General features: G+C 33.0%; 1 protein-coding gene across 4 annotated transcripts in view; it reads left to right on the forward strand.

The window, feature by feature from the left end:
- The window catches only part of LOC109844394 (protein RST1), a 29047-nt gene extending 13231 nt beyond the window's left edge, over window positions 1–15816 (forward strand). For 3 of the 4 annotated variants that reach the window (XM_020413400.1, XM_020413402.1, XM_020413401.1), the window contains exons 13-25: window positions 6157–6325; window positions 6484–6614; window positions 6696–6787; window positions 7899–7981; window positions 8094–8309; window positions 9426–9503; window positions 10229–10411; window positions 10941–11822; window positions 11933–12223; window positions 12651–13298; window positions 13901–14051; window positions 14267–14388; window positions 15164–15816. In XM_020413400.1, coding sequence (XP_020268989.1) covers window positions 6157–6325; window positions 6484–6614; window positions 6696–6787; window positions 7899–7981; window positions 8094–8309; window positions 9426–9503; window positions 10229–10411; window positions 10941–11822; window positions 11933–12223; window positions 12651–13298; window positions 13901–14051; window positions 14267–14388; window positions 15164–15541 — 3424 coding nt within the window. In that variant the 3' untranslated portion in view covers window positions 15542–15816. Of the gene's footprint in view, window positions 1–6156; window positions 6326–6483; window positions 6615–6695; window positions 6788–7898; window positions 7982–8093; window positions 8310–9425; window positions 9504–10228; window positions 10412–10940; window positions 11823–11932; window positions 12224–12650; window positions 13299–13518; window positions 13569–13900; window positions 14052–14266; window positions 14389–15163 lie in introns of those variants that run through there. The other variant, XR_002248012.1, reaches the window with a different exon arrangement.

Genomic DNA, 18991 nt, shown 5'->3' on the forward strand with positions numbered 1-18991 from the left:
ATATTTCTTGGAGCCCTTACTTATAGGTTGGCCAATATTCATAGCCATCACAGAGTGGTGGATCAGTTTTTTTTATTTACAACAAGTAACGTTTTGCCTAAAAATAAAAAAAAACAATATTGTAAAACTATAGTATCTAATGTGAATGCACTAAGTACAATTTAAATGGGCCAATTCAAGTTGTTACTAACTTATTTAGTGTTTTTGGATAGATTGGGGTGCAAATTGTAAAATTTATAGGGGCATGATTGTAAATAATAACACAAAGACTTGTATGCAATTTCTAAATTTGTAGGAGTGCAATTGCACTCCAACACTTGAAGCTAAATCCGCCTCTGATCACACAAGCTCAAGCTTATATTAGTACTAGTTAGATTGCACGTGCAATGCACGTGGTAATTTTTTAAATTTATTATTTTATTATTGATTCATTTCATTAAGATTTATTTAATTTAAACCATGTATCAAACATATGGATAGAATTTAAAAATTCAAAAGGATTGAATAATGAAATTACATTTATGCATCAACCGGGTGATAATAGATTGTTTGCATTCTTAACAATAGTAAATAATGAATAATTTTATAAAAGAATTTTATTTGATATACAACATTGAGTTTCAATCAACCAATGCTACCTATATACATATGACAATAGACGACCTATTTAATCATAATCATCCAATATAAATGCTATTAAAATAGTAGCATCAAATTTTTTTTCTTTAGTCCTACTTATTTCTATCTCCTCAAAACAATTAATAGTCATGCAACAAACAATAGAGATACTATAAATATCTCTCTTTATCATTGGATATTTTGTGCTTTAATGGTTCCAAATTTTTTTCTAGCGGTAAGCTACTTATACCTATTACGAGCGTGAGATTTTCTGATTATATGTCTATGAAAATTATCGAATCAAAGTAAATTGTAAGATTTTAAAAAATTACGAAGATAGTATAGATCAAGAATTTTTTGGAAGGCAAAGAATCATACTCTTAAAACATCAATTCTATCTTTGATAAAATCAATTGTAGATGAAACCAAAGGTGAAAAACCATGAGATTATAACTAAAAAGAAACAAATTTGTCTTTACAGATATATATCAGCTTTAATTGATATTTCCTGTAGAGTTCACTTCAGATTAAGCTCCAATAAGTTTCTTATTAGAATGAAATTCAGATGTCGCATAGATCCACTGAAGCTGAGCAAAAAACAATGACATATAGAACTATTGATTCACCAAAGCCTCTTTTGAATCATTTGCTACCCGTGTTTTTTTAGTAAGCTGCCTGTATGTACGGCTTGTCCCGATGCATGACGACGAGAAGGGTGTACTAACCAACAACTTGTTCTTCCTTTTTTACCACCTAAATTAAAGTTTTCAAGTACAAAATTTAGTAAATGTTAGTCTGGGAAAGGTAATTTTGGCAGTAGTTAATAAAAATGAAGATTATAAACACATTTTATCTATGTTAGGCCTAAGAACAAATGATCATGTTAATAAAACACAATAACTGAGTGGCACAGAAGCATTTGGTCAGGAAATAAATAAAACATGTACTGGAGCAAGCATGAAGGAGGTAATTTTTTTAATAAAAAAGAAAGTGAAACATGATGTATTTTATGACAAATAGATGTAACAAACTTAACATCAGACTCCCAAAGGAATAGTTAGCAAAATCTACTACCAAATTGCCTATTGACGTTACCAAGAACTGGTGCCAACCCAGAGCTAGGTCATGCTCCAGAACCCTATATGGAAGATAAAAAATGAGCAAGGTGTTGCTATGATAAAGAAAAAGAAATCAAAATAAATAAAAACCTATCTGCAAGAAATTAATAAGCCTATATATGCAAGACTTACAAGAGGTCGTAGAGGAGTGCTAGCAATTTGTGATTGGTGATACTTCAATATGGTCCAATCAAACACATATTCAAATAGAACAATTTGTGATTGGTGATACTTCAATATGGTCCAATCAAACACATATTCAAATAGAAATCCTGTAGATTAAGATTCAACATCTCAATATGGTCCAATCAAACACATATTCAAATAGAAATCCTGTAGATTAAGATTCAACATCATTCAACATATTGCTTGAGAATTATAGATATCTAAATTTGCCATTAGCATAGAATTCCTCGTCAACATGAATAGTTAGAATAGCTTATCCTCGCGAATAAAAAGATCACGGAATATTCTTTTTAAGTTATGAATAATCAGGTTTGTCGTCAAACCGTAGTGAACGGTAGTAGTGGAAGTTGGATGCAAATTATGTAGGATATTCATGGCATAATGCCTGAAGATAATATGTCAATGTTGTCATGATTAAAAATATATATATCTATTTAGTCATTATTAAGAAAAGTATGAAAAGATGTCGTCAAGGCTCCCAACTTCATTATGTGAAATAGATCTTACCTCAATAGAGGTGGTAACTTCCGAGTAGGTGGCCAAATCTTAGACTAAAATGGGTTTTAACTCGATCTAGATGAAGCCAATGGCACACAACATGGACTACATTGATTATGAGCTAAAACTGACTCTGCTGTGCTACGTCTTGAGGTCAACCGGGATATAATAGTTTGGTTTAACCCACTCATGATTCAATTATGTTTATTTCGTAACCAAATTTAGTCCAACGAAATTCACAGACTATAGAGGATATACATATTGTTTACTGTTTTTAAAACAGTTTACATTTTTCAAGTAGAAGTCAAACAACTTAGACATATCAATCTGTCTTTTATCATCAACCAGTAACGAAGATAAGATTTGGTTTTCTTTAACTAATATTATCCCCACATGAATTCAAAAACTCAACAGTCCATTTCTAGAGGGGGAAAAGATGGACATTGTCAATGAATAGGGGATGGAAATCTACAAGATCCAGGCCCAAGCAATTAGGACTTCTACTTATGATTAATAACATCCATGCAACTTCTTCCTTCCGTTATATCTAATTAGATATATTCACAAGAAGAAAGAATCCAATTTATCAAAATTTTCAGAACTATAGAATAAATAAATAAAGACAAAAGGTTATATACTACATGTTTGAAAACGGAGTTAAGGAGACATACTGTATATCAACTCTACCACAAAGTGAGAATCTTCAGGTCCAAAGCCAAGAAATGCATTTGAGTATTTCTCTTCTGGAACATCCCTTTTCCTCAGTAGGGTCATACCAAAACTCTCAGTATAAAATATTGAAACACAAAAAAGAGTAAATTAGCCACACAATAATGAAAAATTAACAATCAATAATGATATATTTCAGAAAAGAATATATACTTTATGGTCCTCTCCAAGTCACCAACACGGTACACAACATACAAGAATCTTCACTTGTCTTTCTGAACTCATTCAAGCACGGATTCACTTGGAACAACGATTTTAGTTTCCGCTCCAGATGCCATATCTAAGGATATACAATGGATCAATTTGCAGTTAATGATAGAGATTGATCATACTATCAATTAAAGTATAAGCTACCAAACTGCATTCACTACTTGTAATTAAAGTATAAGCTACCAAACTGCATTCACTACTTGTTCAAAAAGAAACTTTTAACTCAGATCCATTCCAGCTATACTGAATAAACCAAACTGCATTCACTACTTGTTCAAAAAGAAACTTTTAACTCAGATCCATTCCAGCTATACTGAATAACAGCCCGCATGGAAGGAGACTATCATTGCCATCACAATTCCAAACCGGTTGTGTGAAAATAACGCATAAATTCCACAGCTTACAGTGTATTAGAACATAATTCCCTCAACATAGAATATTGAGACATGAACAGTGGACCAGTGTTCACCATTCAAAATGCTAACAACTTGCAATTCAAGTATATGTCACTAAAATACATTAGAATGAATAGTGTTCACCATTCAAAATGCTAACAACTTGCAATTCAAGTATATGTCACTAAAATACATTAGAATGAATAATGAAAAAATCACTTGTTTAAAAAGACTTGCAATTCAAGTATATGTCACTAAAATACATTAGAATGAATAATGAAAAAATCACTTGTTTAAAAAGAAACTTGGACATAGAGAGATTCTGTCTACCGAATAAAAAGTCGATACTGGAAACAGACAACCTGACTGTCACTATTCTAACTGGTTTTGCGAAAATCACCCATAAATACCAAAATTGATAATACTATCGTGGTTTTTACGTCATCATATGACACTGCCACGAGATGTATCCGTGAATTTCGGCAAAATAAAATCAGTGCAACTGACCTCATAAATTTAATAGTCAATTTCCTTTTGCTCAAAAGAATACATCCCAAACACAGCATTCTAGTATTTTTAACCCTAAGGTAAATGGTAGGAAAAGCTACATCCATAATTAACTTTAATCATATCATCATCGAGTTTTTATATAATCATCAATTTCGAGTATAATATTTGCATACGTGTTTTTACGAGTCTATTGCTATAGTTTTTACATCAGCAGTAAACTTTGAAAATTAAAAAGGAGGTGATCAAAGTGTCACTTGTCTTCCAACACCTTAGGGGGCATTTCCATGAATCATGTATATTTTAGGGGGATTTGCTCTTATTTACCCTAAACATTATTCAATCAAAACCAACAAAGAACTACGGAGGGCTGGATTTAATCGCTCAGCAATTAGATAATCAGTCTAAATAAACAAATACCATAATTTATTTCTGCTAAAAAAACAAAAAAGTGATGAAAAAGAATAAACCCCATCAATTCTGTAAGATTCATTGAGCAAAGCATGATGGATTATGCTCACCAAGATAACCCTTTAAACATGGTACTAAAGCTCCCCAATCCCAATTCTTTTAGACCCAAATACTTAAACTTCATATAAAAATGAGATGAAAAATAGATAAAATGAAGAAAAAAAATCTTACCCAAATAGTAAACGACGAAGAAGCCCTAGAGAGAGAGAGAGAGAGGGTCTGCAGTGCCGGCTTGTATAAAAATGTTGCGTATAAATAGAGTAGAAAGGGGAAAGGGGCGTGATTTATGTGATTTGGGTAAAGAAACGCGACCTCCGAGTAAGATGAATTTATTTGTGTTTCAATTCAATTGGGATATGTTAAGAGGGTAGAGTGAGGTATATATAGGGATTTGGATTTGGTCCACCATAATGAATACTAATCATAATTAGAAAATATAATAGGAAGATGTATAGTCATATTATTTGAAGAGGTTGAGAGTTATGGGAGGTTTAAGAGGTTTTATTATGTGATAGGAAAGTATAGTCATATTATTTGAAGAGGTTGAGAGTTATGGGAGGTTTAAGAGGTTTTATTATGTGATAGGAAAGGGTTTAATCATATGGAAGATGAATAAGCAATTATGGGAGGTTTAAGAGGTTTTATTATGTGATAGGAAAGGGTTTAATCATATGGAAGATGAATAAGCAACGTTTTAAAATTGCTATTTAAATTATAGAGTACTACATCATTAATTAATAGTAAAGGGTTTATTAACGAAAACCAAAATGTACATTTGTTAAGTTAATGAAATGAAAGATGAGGATAATTTTGTTATATTTACAATAGTTGAAGGGTAATTTGAGTAGATAGATCATTAAGATGACCTCAACAATTGGCTGGCCACATTTTAGTATTTGCTTCTAGAAATTCTGGCCTCATTTTCATTTTTGGCATAGTATTTTTGCTTTCACTTGCAGTTTGAGAAATTTCTCCTCCTGGAGGAATTGTAAAATGAAGCCTGTAGCCAGCTGTCAACTTCGCAACTACTTTTCTGCCTCATGGGCCATATTAAAACTTATGAAATTGTTAACCTATCCAAGAATATGCCTGTGCATTAATTATTGTTGACGAAGAGGAAACCATGTAGGGAGTCTCATCCATGTTTGAAGACCATATTATTAATCAATTTCTAATAGTTGCCTAATGGAAAATGTGATTGCTAGGATTTTCATGATCAGTCTTTTTATGTAAATGTTGCTTAAAATATTTGGTCCGACCACCTACCTACCCAAGAAACACCACTAGGTACTAGCCCATCGCCTCACAGTACACTGTATTTGTGTGTCATTATTTTCTTGTGCTATTTAGTCTTTAATTACAATAACATGTGCAACTTCCCATTTTTGGAATTTATTTTCTATTGTTTATTTTTTGTGCTGCAGCTTATGCACTCTACTAAGATGGGGCGCGATGGATGTGGCAGCTTATCCAGAAAGCTCGAAGACTGTTACAAAAATTTTATGGGATGTCGCAATATCTAAAAATAGGCATTCTGCTTCATCTTGGGTGAAAGCACGTGCGTCTGCCTTCAAGGCCTTGTCCCAGTATGAGGTGACTCTTCTCTGAAGTTCTTGGGAAATTATTTTTTTATGCTATCAAATATTTGTTCATATTGCTGGCATTTGCTCGTCTTTCTTAATTAATTCCCATTTTTTAATAAGTTCAGGACATTATGGGTTTCTCATTGACTCATTGTAAGACATCTGCAGGTAGAGTATCTTCAGGACACATTTCCTGATTTCAGGCAAACCAATTTGCGGTGTCTTGTTGATGAAGATGATACAAAAGTACTCATGGCAATGGAGGAACTCGAAATCAAGATTATCAACTTTGACCACCTGTTAGTTCTATTAAACCGTTTAACCATCTATACATCTTTCTCTGGCAATATTAAAATTGACTGAGGTCACTCTTTACTCAGAAATAGGCGTAGAGTTCATACACAGAAAAGAGCCATGGTGAACAAGGTTGAAAAATTACTGGATGTCCTTCCTCAAGTTATCTTTTCTCAAGGTATACTGGGAAAACCTTTTGCTTCCTTCTCAAATGAATTTCATAGACAAGTGAAGGAAGCCGGTTAAGCTTTCTCTTTAGTTAAGTAGTCTTCTGAATGCATCATTAAGCAATATAATGTTCTCTTAGATAATTTTATATCAATAAAAGCCTGGTAAGTTGATATTTTGACTTGAGAATTGCCCATCTGCACAGATTTGCTCCGTGCAACCTCTAAATAGAAGTGTTTTACAGCAGTAATTGGTTGAGGCTGTTGCCTGTGAGGCATGCCCCAGCTGGTAAGAGATTGGATTTTGTGTGGGAAGTGTGAACTTTTGGGATCAAGTCTTTATGTAGTAGAAAAAGATAGTTTAGGTTGTTGAATACTTAACCCAACATACTATTTTGATGTCTTCTTTTTGTTTCCTATTATTGCATGAAACAGGGATTAAGCCTTGTGGATATATTTCGTTTGGTTGCTTATATTACATGTTCTTAAAACCACCAACTGTAGTTTCAAGTTTTATGGAACATGGAAAACCTCGAGTTAAGCAGACTGTGTAACTACAAAAATGATGTCAAATTCGAAAAGGTCAAGGTTCATATTCAGATTTTTACTTCACATTGTTCTACTTGGAGAGATGTGGGAGTATTCATCTTTCCGAATAGCAGCTAATTAAAAGATCCATTGTTAATTTGTTATATTAGTACTATGCTGAATACATAAATTAGGTAAGTTTGAGTATTTATTGAGCTGTCGTTGCAGGTATCAGGATATTTTGAGTATTTATTAGGATTCATTTAATTAAATTTTACTCACAGTATACACACTTCAAATGATGTGCTTGTGTATTGCACTGTAGTTGTCGGTTGATAATTGGCTGAAATGTATTTGTGCATCAATGTATGTCACTATGTAACAGTTGGAAGATTTATTGAAATAGGCATAAATCATTTTGCATGTAGTCTGTAGGTCACTCAAAAAGGTTCCATTGTAAATTTTTCATTTGCTTTGGCGTCAATGTGAGGAAGTGCTAATTAAGCATAGCAGGATGTTTTATTTCTTCACCCATTTATTACTTCCCCTTGATTCTTTTTTTTTTATGTTGTATATTTACAATGTATATTACAGGGAGCTACAGACTTGATGCTAGACCTGGGGCAGCCTTGTTGTCTCTTGTATTTACTCCTAAAGACTTGCAGGGAAAATCAAAGGCACTTTTCTATACTTCTAGAGACTCCTTTATGCATCTTCCCCATCTCACATCACAGATGGAATATATTTTTGTGCATATAAGAAGCTTGACTGGTTGTTTTCTACCTCTAGGCCTTGGCTAAAATCCATTCTGCATATGAAAAGGCACTACTGGAAATTTCTGAATCTCTTCATGTATCAAGAAATATTATATTTGCCCTTCTTGCATTGCAATCATGGAAGACATTCATTTGCCGATGGATAAGGGAAGTGATCATGCATGATGATTCTAAGGGATCACGTGATGTATCAGATAAACACTCCAAGGCTGCCCATGACATCTTTAAGGTCCACTTCTTTCATCTAAGGGTTGTATTTGCGGATTTGTAATATTTTCCCTTCCTTGTGTGGTCTTGTGATATTATGTTTGTGCCCCTGCCTTGTGAAAATCTCTGTACTAGCATATGATGTACCAACCGGCAGGGAAACCTCTGCATACAATTTGGTCCTTTTTTCTATAGATTTTATATCCCCATGATTCATGAAAAATTTAGTAAAATTTTAATTGATCAACCACTAGGAGTTGAAAATTAGCCGGTTGGTAGCATTTGCAATTTTATGTGTAGTCTCCTAGTCTATATTGATATAATTTTTATATCTTTTTTGGAATTTGGATTGTTAATTGATCTTCATTTTTTAAGGTAGAAGATTGATAATATTTAGAATATACTGAATCTTTACAACCACAATTAAGTTTGCCATAACAAACTGACTGATTATATTTTAATTTTCCTCTCTGTAAGGTTAGTCAGCGAATCTACTCTATGAGAACTATGCATTATCCGTTAGATGATCATGCTTGCTTCTTTCTCTCATCAATATGATTTTTGAAATGAAATATCTAACCTGTTGCCAGTATTCCTGTTTATATTTTGATGGTGGTCCTGCAGCAACTACATATGAGTAGATTGTGTGTCCTGTTCTATATTCTTAAACTTTAAGGGGTAATTAAATGTCAAAGTTCCTTCTTTTTGCATATTTATCATTTATATCTTGTTAAATACTACAATCGTTGAACCTCTTTTATTATTGTTTTGTGCTTTTAGATTCGTTTTCGCAAGTTTAGTTCTATCATGCATTGTCATGAGACTACTGTTTTCCCCCTCCCTATTTTAGCTAATTAAAAAGAGAACCAAAAGAAACTGTACTTAAAAGTCCTGGGGACAATGTATTGTAAACCATGACTATCTCTTTCTAATACCAGTTTTCTTTTATGTTTCCATTTTCTTGGTTCATCTAATTTTTATTTCTTAATGAATTTCAAGTGCTATCTATTTTCCTGTAATGTTTTTTTTAAAACTGCAGTGCCTGGTTCCTACTTATAATTAGTGTTTTTCTATTACCATGTTAGTGCAGCAGTTATTTATATCTATGTAAATGGTTTGTCTGGATGTGTCCATGCAGATCTTGTGCAAGGCTGCAGCGGAAGCTATTCCACGAGTTGCTGTGAATATTGCTTTAGCAATAGGTGCACTTTGCACGGTAAAGCTCAAACTGCAGTGCTCTTTTTTTTTTTGCATTAATTGGAATGAATATGGTAAGGACTTTTAAATGTAATTGCATTAAATATTACTATGGATGGAAGGGATTCACCTCAACTGTCAATTAGGTGACTTGCTCTTAGTGCCCATCTCCGAGTTGTTGCCGAAGAACTATGTTAAGAGTATAGTCAAACTAGATAGAATAGAAATAGTCCTAGTTGGGTATCCGTATCACAAGGAATCAAATGCAGAATTCACATGAATTGAAAATGCAGTTTTCTGTATGGCTGGGTGTGGCACTTTCTGAAACTCTCCACTAAGGTTATCTGATTGAGTTAGTACTTTCCTCCGTTCGATGTGCACCGTCTGATGTCCAGTAGATCTTAACCCCATACCTGATAAATGAATAAACTTCTAAAATCCCACATTTAATAGCTAATAACTTAGCACATTGCCCTTCAAATACCAAAATAAGGTGAGAATTGCTCAACAACTGATCACTCGCATACCAAAGACATTTTTTTGTAACTTTTGTCTAATTAACTTGAAGATAATACTCAATGATAGTACAATTCTGTCACATGCATTCTGTGTTCCATTAATCAGCCCTCATCGACTATTTAACTATCTTGAATTTATAGTGAATCCCATTAGTACTGTGTGATCTGTTTATTAACACTATGTTCTTGCCTATGCTCTTATTGTTGCACTACTCATTTTCTTCAGGTCGTACCTTCAACAACCCATTCAGTTACCTCTGCTGCATCAGACTTACTTCTGAAATGGTTGGTTGAGCATGAACACGAACATCAGCAGTGGTCAGCTGCTATCTCATTGGGACTGGTTTACAACTGTTTGCATGCAACTGACAGAGCACATAAATCTCGAATTATTACTGAACTTCTTAAGGTGCAAAAATGTTCCTTGTTATCTTCTTCTGAGTTAAAAAAAAAAAGAAGAAGCATATACTTTTCTGACATTTTGACAATTCAACATCTGATATTTACAAGCGACTAAAACTTTCAACTAGTTACACAACCTTCCTTCTCTTATTAGTTATAAATAAAACACTACTTTGTTCTATTAAAGGGGAAGCTAAAATGAGGCTTCAAGCTCTTTAAATGCATCAAAGCTAGGTTGAAACCTGAAAGTTGTCGACAGGTGCTGTTGTTGTTTGTGCAAACAGTATAACGGAGAAGAATATATGCATGTGATTGAAGTACAATTTCCTTTAGAGCAGCCTTAGGTCCTGCCTTGAACCCCCCCAAACCCAAAAAAAAAAAGGAAAATTCATCTTATTACTTATTATCAGGCAGCTAGTCTAGAACTCGTTTAATTTGAAATGCTATACATCATTCATCAATTCAAGTTATGGAATTATTTTCGCTTAGATACATGACAAAGCTCATCAGAAGTTCTTTATTTTTCCTCCCGCCAGGCAGTCAATAACTGCAAAAGCTATCTTGTTAAAGGAGCCTGTGGAGTGGGATTGGGATTTGCTTGTCAAGATCTTCTCACCAGGATAGAAGTGGATAATCCCAGTCCTGAAGGAAGTACTGCCAGGTTAGCGGAAACGATGTTGCTTCACAAAACAATTAGAACTTTGTCAACAGCATTGAGCCAGATTTGTCCCTCTGCATCTGATTCCCTGAGTACTCTCTGTGAGAATTTTTTAACAGGTCGAGAAGATCCATTAAGTGCAGATTTTCTCGACTTGCCTCATGGAAACATTAATAACGTGGAGGAAGATGCGTGGGGTATTGCAGGACTTGTCCTTGGTATAGGAAATTCTGTTGTTGCAATATACAGGTCTGGAGCATATGATGCTGTACTCAAAATAAAAGAAATGCTTATTTCATGGGTTCCTCAGGTTGATTCGTCTGCTCAAGGTTCCGTCTTTTGTAGAGAAATGACTGAGGTACCCTTAGCAATGGGCTCATGTCTTGTACTACCCACTGTTATGGCATTTTGCCAGAGAACTGAACTCATTGACAATGACTCTGATCTCATCTATCGTTATGGTTCACTACTTTCTGCTCTTCGATGTTCGAAGAAATCTGGAACTTTGTATCAGAATTTAATGATGGCATCTTGTGTTGGAGCTGGATCCTTTGTCTCATGCATCTTGAGTGATGGAACACAATCTATGAGATTCGGTGAGGTAAAATGTCTGCTGGAAATGTTTAGAGATGCATACACTAACTTGTCCCCTCCTTATGTCCAGTTCGGGGGGATGCTTGGTGTGGTTAATGTATTTGGCGCTGGTGCTGGTGATCTTACTCATGTATATGCTAAGACGCCTTTCCAGCATAATATTAAGGTAATTATTACTATCTTTCACACACTCACACGCGCGCGCACACACACACACACATGTATGTATATATGTATATTATGATTTTATCTAATTTGAAATGATTCATCAATCAGGATTCAACCTTTATCATGGGCTCATTACTTTCAAGCCCTATCTGTGAGTCCCTTTCAACATCAACCATTCAGGAACTTTTTCTGCTGGCAAAGGAATCTAAAGATCAGCAGATAAAAGAGTACTCAGCATGGGCTGTTTCATTTCTCAGAGAAAAATGTTGGTCAAAGGAGCTTCAGAATATTAACCCACAAGGTAGTGTTAATGATACTGCTTTGCCATCTCAAAATTTTGCTGAGGACAGCTTAGTTTTTAAACTGTGCCTGTGGCTCAGGGATACTGATTTTAATAAGGTAAATTCCAAAATTAATATATTTTTTATGTCTATTTCTTCTTGGACGTCTGTACTAATGCATTCATATATAATTTTCTGCACTCGGGCTTGTCTTTCTGTTTGCAGCATATGTTCGAGAGCGATCCTTGAAACTTATGTTGCTGGACTTGGTTTATTGCCCATCATATTCAATATTATATGTGCGGGAATTAATCTTACAATTTTAGAATTAATTTTACAAACAATATAAAACCTTTTGGGAAGATAAAAGTTTTTTTGTTTGGGTGAAACTGGTCAATTGTACTTACTATAAACACTGCACATAGCAGCTTCATGTTTAGATGACACATTGAGATCTGTGATTGTACTTCTAAAGCAACATAAGACTTTCTATTTATTCCACAGAAGTAACTCTATCTTCTTTCATTTTTCACGTTTTCTTGCAGCCGGATAAGGTCTTACGTGCAACTACAGTTTCAAGCATTTTAAAGTGCCTTTCAAAAGCTCCAAGGTTGCCTGCTTTAGATTGGGGATCCATTATCAGAAGCTGCATGCAATATGGAGCCAAATGTTCTCTTGGTACAGAGCAGTCTGCCAAATTGCTTCGAGAGGAATGTATATGTTTTTCTTTGACTCATGCAAATGGTGTCAGTTCCCTCCTCGTCTTTGTGGATGAGCTCACTGACCTATCCAGGTTCAGGACTCTGGAGCTGAATTTGCAATGTACATTGTTACACCATTTACCGGACCTACTTAAGATATTTTCTGGTTCAAAGCTGGATAAACTCTCAGAAGAGTTAGTTGCATACTTCAGTTCCTCAGGTGGTTTGTACTTGAATTTTGACCTAGATCAGAGAACCTTATTGCGAGTTTCATTCTGGAAAGGTCTACGTAAATGCCTCGATGGAAAGTTTAAAGAGTCGCTTTATACACCAAATATAGAAAAATGCATGGAGTGTTTGTTCACCATTTTACCTGTGTTGATATATGATGCCAAACCAGAAGCATGGGTGGCTGTTGCTATGGAGGAGTGGTCAGAGGCTATAAAATGCCTCTCTAAGGCTTCACAGGATTGGCTGATGGACATTCTGCAGGTATTGCTTATATTCTCATTTCCGGAACTTTCCACAATTTATTGTTCTTTTGTTATTCCTTATTCTAAACTATTACACCCTTATGTGTTTTGCCTTTTAACTTTTAAAAGCATTTGTACAAAAAGAGAAAAAAAAAAGGAAGTTCATATGTTCACAGGATGCTTAAGACTGATCATATTTAACTTGGTTTATAACTTGAAGTCTGTAAATTTGCTTATAGGAAAACCGGGATATGACCACAGAGGAACTTGAGCTGAGCTTGGACATCATGTATGTCTGATTATCCATGAAGGAAATAATAGAAAATGGACTTGACACTTCTCTTTTATGGATGTGTAAAGTATTTTGGTTTCATATTTGATGGATCATGTCTGAACCTTGATTTCTGTACAATGTGATGTTTACTTGCTAAGGTTTTTTTGAACTGGCAAGTCATTATAGTCTCTAATTTTTCAGTTGTATAAGACTTCAGCTATATTCAATTGACCAATTAGACTTGCAAATATAAGCATCATTTATCATAATAGTTTAAAACTTCCCAAACATCAATTATTTCAGTGTAGCATGTTTATTTGTTGTAACTAATTTCCATCTCCTTCTAGGTTCCGGATATTGATAAGATCCATGGAGGAATCCTTGTCGATGAAGTAGCAAAGAGAATTTCAGCCAGAGCAAGGCTGGTTAGGGTTGGTTGCATTCCCAACTCTGAGCTTCATAAGATAAAAGCTTACTTATTGAATACAAGTTTAGAAGGTCAGTTTTGCACCTGACATGAGAAATATATAGTTGCAAATTAACAATACTTCTTATAATTTATCTCTGCATACAGTTATATTCTGTGTTGCTTTCCTGTGCATGCATATAATACTAACTTGTGTTCTTTGCTGTAAATATTGCTCGTATGAGTAACCATATATATGTGCAAATTTCTCACTTGTATTTATAGTGGAATGTCCCATAAATTTCAGGTGCCTGGTGGACTGCTCTCATGGATGTTGCTGCTGCCGTCTCCACTGCAGAAGGAAACACCAAAGTTCACTGGCTTCTTAATGCATTAGAGATCAGTTGCATGGCAGAATATCCTTCTACGGTGAGTGTTTCTTTTTCTTCTTGATCGACCTAGTTGAAACCCATACTGAGCATAACTTATGGCCATTTCTCTTTCCCCTCTCATTCCATGTATGCTGAAGTATATCACCTTCCGTTCTTATTTATGTTTTCAACAGCAAAATAGACCTTTATGCCAAATTTTTGGGTCGTGTATGAACCCTATTCTTCCATTCGTTTCTATTTAGGTTTATTGCCTTTGTTAAGTCAACCGTTTTGTTTCTTCCATACCTCTAATTACACCGAATCCTATTCTTCCATTCAGTTCTGTTTAGGAGTTAAATTTACTGCTTTGTTTGTTAAGTGACTGCTTCGGTTCTCAAGGCACCCTTGTTTATTGTCACCCCCTCCCCCCCACCCCACCCCGATGAGGTGGACACCACCACAACCAGACAATGAAAAAAATAATGGCTTTTTTATATTAGTCCTCAGAATCTTTAATATTTTGAAATTATTCCCTCAAATCATTGAGATTGCTTTTAGGTCCCTCAATTCTTATAAGTTGTTTCAAAATCAGTCCCTCAAACCAATGTTATTGCAATCTGGTCCCACCAATTCTTATAAGTTTACAAATTGGTGGACTTAATAGCAACAAGGGACTATTTGAAATATCAATGATTTAAGGGACTAATTACTAATATCGAGAAAACAAAAAAAAAGACAAATGTTGGAATATGGCGCTGACATAATTGTTTGTAATTATATTTTCATGGTCAGTAAAGGTTAACACCAACTCCGTATCTTCTGCACTACTGCAGGCACTGCGATTTGTAGGGCTACTATCTGGTATCTGTTGCAAATACATGCCACTTCTTATAGTCGATCAAGATACAGTTTTGAGTGATTTGCCCACCACTCTGCCTTGTCTCCTTGCTGAGACAAGCTGGAGACGTGTAGCAGAACCTGCAGCAGACAAACTATGGATATCAACAGAGCGTATCTGCGTGTGGGCAGCACATCTAGCTGGTAATGAGGACAGTTTAACTAGCAAAGGTGGCATCAGAGATGATGAAGCTCTCAAGTCTACTTTGGCTCGCTCAGTTTATGAGACCTGCGTTGCTTTGAGAGATTATCTCCCTGTACAGAAGCAGTTGAGGCTTGTGAATCTTCAAGTTTCACAATTGTGGAAATCCTAGTTCATTGATATTTGTAGTATTATAGTCTGTCTGATGGGGTTCTGTAATTTGAATTATGATCATGTTCTCAGGTATGTTTCACCCTGTGTTTTATGTGAAATTCTGGCCTTGGAATGTTGGATTAGGTTGGGTCGAGTCGAAATGGAGGAAAAATATATATCAGGGTTCTAAGAATATAGATAGATGTGCACACATTTCACACTTTGACCTGGTTGCCAGCTTATAGTGCTTTCCACTTTTTCCATGACATGTTTGGCTGAGCCATTAATTTTTGAGATGTTCTTGCATTTATTAATTACTACTGTTGTCACTCAGTAATGTTGTTAAGCCATTTTTTTGAAATCTTTTCGCGGAGTCTAATACTATTGTTATCATATAGCTGGCATCATCTTACATCTAGAGTAATAGCTAGCGGTGCACAAAATTATCTGTATCTAAGGAAATATCCAAATTATCCGTATCAAAGGAAATATCTGTATCCTGACATGTTTACTAAAATTTATAAGCGAACGGATATGGTTATGTATAGGGTTATGTATTACAGTATTCGTATCTAAAATATTGAATACATATTGGTTATATTTGTTGCAATAGTTTCAACCTTTTAATTAATGAATTTGGGGTGAAATTTTGATGATCAAGATATCTAATGTTAGATATTTTTTTTATATATATAATGAGCATATTTGTTAACTTTTTTGTATCATATGAACTATGTATATTTTTTTATTATTATCTAGTTTTTACATATTCGTTTTGTATCATCATGTATTTCTGCTTTTATATCCATATCTGATTTTAGTAGATATGGATATAAATTTTCCTTATCGAGGCATGTCAATATTCAAATCTGAATTCGTGATTGATAAGCGAATATGGATATGACGTATCTGCATCGTATGCGCCCCTAGTAATAACTGGATATGTCTATGCGCTCGTAGTAATAACTCTCATGTTCAATATTACTGGGAATTGCATGCAATCCATCATTTGCAAACGAGAGTTCTGTTGGCTTGGGAGAAAGTGAACGCCACATTTTATCTAGCCGAAAAGGGATTTGTAATATGACGACATTAGTAATAACTCTCATGTTCGATACTACTGGGAGTTGCATGCAATCCATCATTTGCAAATGAGAGTTCTGTTGGCTTGGGAGAAAGTGAACGCCATATTTTGTCTAGCCGAAAAGAGATTTGTAATATGACGACATTGACAAGTCGTTATTTTGTTCTTAGGGGGGTTCTTGGTTGGGACAAATTGGGGCCAAGTCGAAAAATTGTTTCAATTGAACAAGTTTATCCTTTTAGGATATTTTGAGTAAGATAAAGTGGGATAATGAGACAATTTGAGCCTTTGAATTGACAATTCATGTGAGATAATTAATGATGTTGCACCTTATTAAAATATAATTTTATCTATTAATTATTTCTAAATTAACTTATCCAATTAGTTTAGTATATTATTTAGTATATTATTATAATATAAAATACGCTCGTAGTAATAACTCTCATGTTCGATATTACCGGGAGTTGCATGCAATCCATCATTTGCAAATGAGAGTTTTGTTGGTTTGGGAGAAAGTGAATGTCATATTTTGTCTAGCCGAAAAGGGATTTGTAATATGACGACATTAGTAATAACTCTCACGTTCAATATTACTGGGAGTCGCATGCAATCCATCATTTGCAAATGAGAGTTCTGTTGGCTTGGGAGAAAGTGAACGCCACATTGTCTAGCCGAAAAGGGATATGTAATATGACCAGACATTGACAAGTCGTTATTTTGTTCTTAGGGGGGTTCTTGGTTAGGACAAATTGGGGCTAAGCTGAAAAATTGTTCCAATTGATCAATTTTATCCCTTTGGGATATTTTGAGTGGGATAAAGTGGGATAATAAGACAATTTGAGCCTTTGAATTGACAATTCATGTGGGATAATTGATGATGTGACACCTTAGTATATATAATTTTAGAGGGGTTCTTTGGTTAGGACAAATATAATTTTATCTATTAATTACTTCTAAATTAACTTATCCAATTAGTTTAGTATATTATTTAGTATGTTATTATAATATAAACATTATTTTACTTTAAATTAAAATATAACATGTTGTACTATAATTACTAATTAATATTATTACTTATTATATTATATTATATTAGCATGTTATACTATATAATAATTTAATATAAAATTAATATATTTAATATAATATTTTAATAATATAATATTTAATAAAATACAATATTTATTTATACAAAAATATAATATGTTATATTATAATGACTAATTAATATAATTAATTATTATATTATATTACATTATATTATTATGCTACATTATATAATAATTGATATAATATATGAACAATATATTTAATATAATACTTTAATAATATATTATTTAATTTAATATATTATAATATAGTATCATAGGATATAATGTACTGTATAAAATATTATAATATTTAGTATAATATATTATATTATTTCAAACTATAGTATTATATTATATTATATCATAATATATATATATATAATATTGTTATATTAGTTTAATATTATTATATTGGTTTAATATAATACACTATAATATAATTGCTACAATAAAATATCAACTACAATTAATATAATATATTATATAATAATATATGTTATTAAAGTATTATATAATATTTTAATAAATATATTGTATTATTATATAATATTGTATGTGATATTGCATAATAATATATAATAAATATCATAAAATAAATTATACATATAAATTGAACTATAATAATAATTTATTTTATTACATGATTATATAATATAATATATTGAACATATTATTACTTTATATTTTATATATCATGTCATATATTTATAATATAATTAATATTTATTAGTTAAGTAATACTAAAAGGTTTAATTAAAAATTATCTCAATTGCCTTCAAAGTGAAACAAAATTATTCCAATATGAAGGATGAGATAATTTTTTACTGTTAGAGGGAGTTAGTCATCTAGAACTTAAATTTAGAACTGAGATAATTTATGGGATAAATTTTTTAGGTGTTAGTCACATAGAACTAAAAGTAGAATAAAATTTTAAAGTGTTAGTCAAGTAGAACTCTAACAAAATTAGAATTGGAATAATGATACAAAATTATCCTTTTTTTTATTTTTTTATACAAAAATAAGGGTTCTAGTCTCTCAAATTATTCCAAGTTTTAGCTTGGAACTAGGTAGTAAAATACTAAAACTCATATTTATTTTGTTATTTTTTATTTTTATATCTTTTTTCTTTACTTCTTTCCTATTATGGGTATCATCATCATTAGATCATCATTATAATAATAATTGTCAATATCTTATAGTCTAACCAAAAGTTATTTAATAGTAAAGAACATTCTTGTAAGTAATTATCAATCAATAATAGTAAGTTTAAAATACATAAATAGTATTTATATCT

Source organism: Asparagus officinalis, chromosome 6 (genome assembly GCF_001876935.1).
Source record: "Asparagus officinalis chromosome 6, Aspof.V1, whole genome shotgun sequence".
In the NCBI taxonomy this organism is placed as follows: domain Eukaryota; kingdom Viridiplantae; phylum Streptophyta; class Magnoliopsida; order Asparagales; family Asparagaceae; genus Asparagus; species Asparagus officinalis.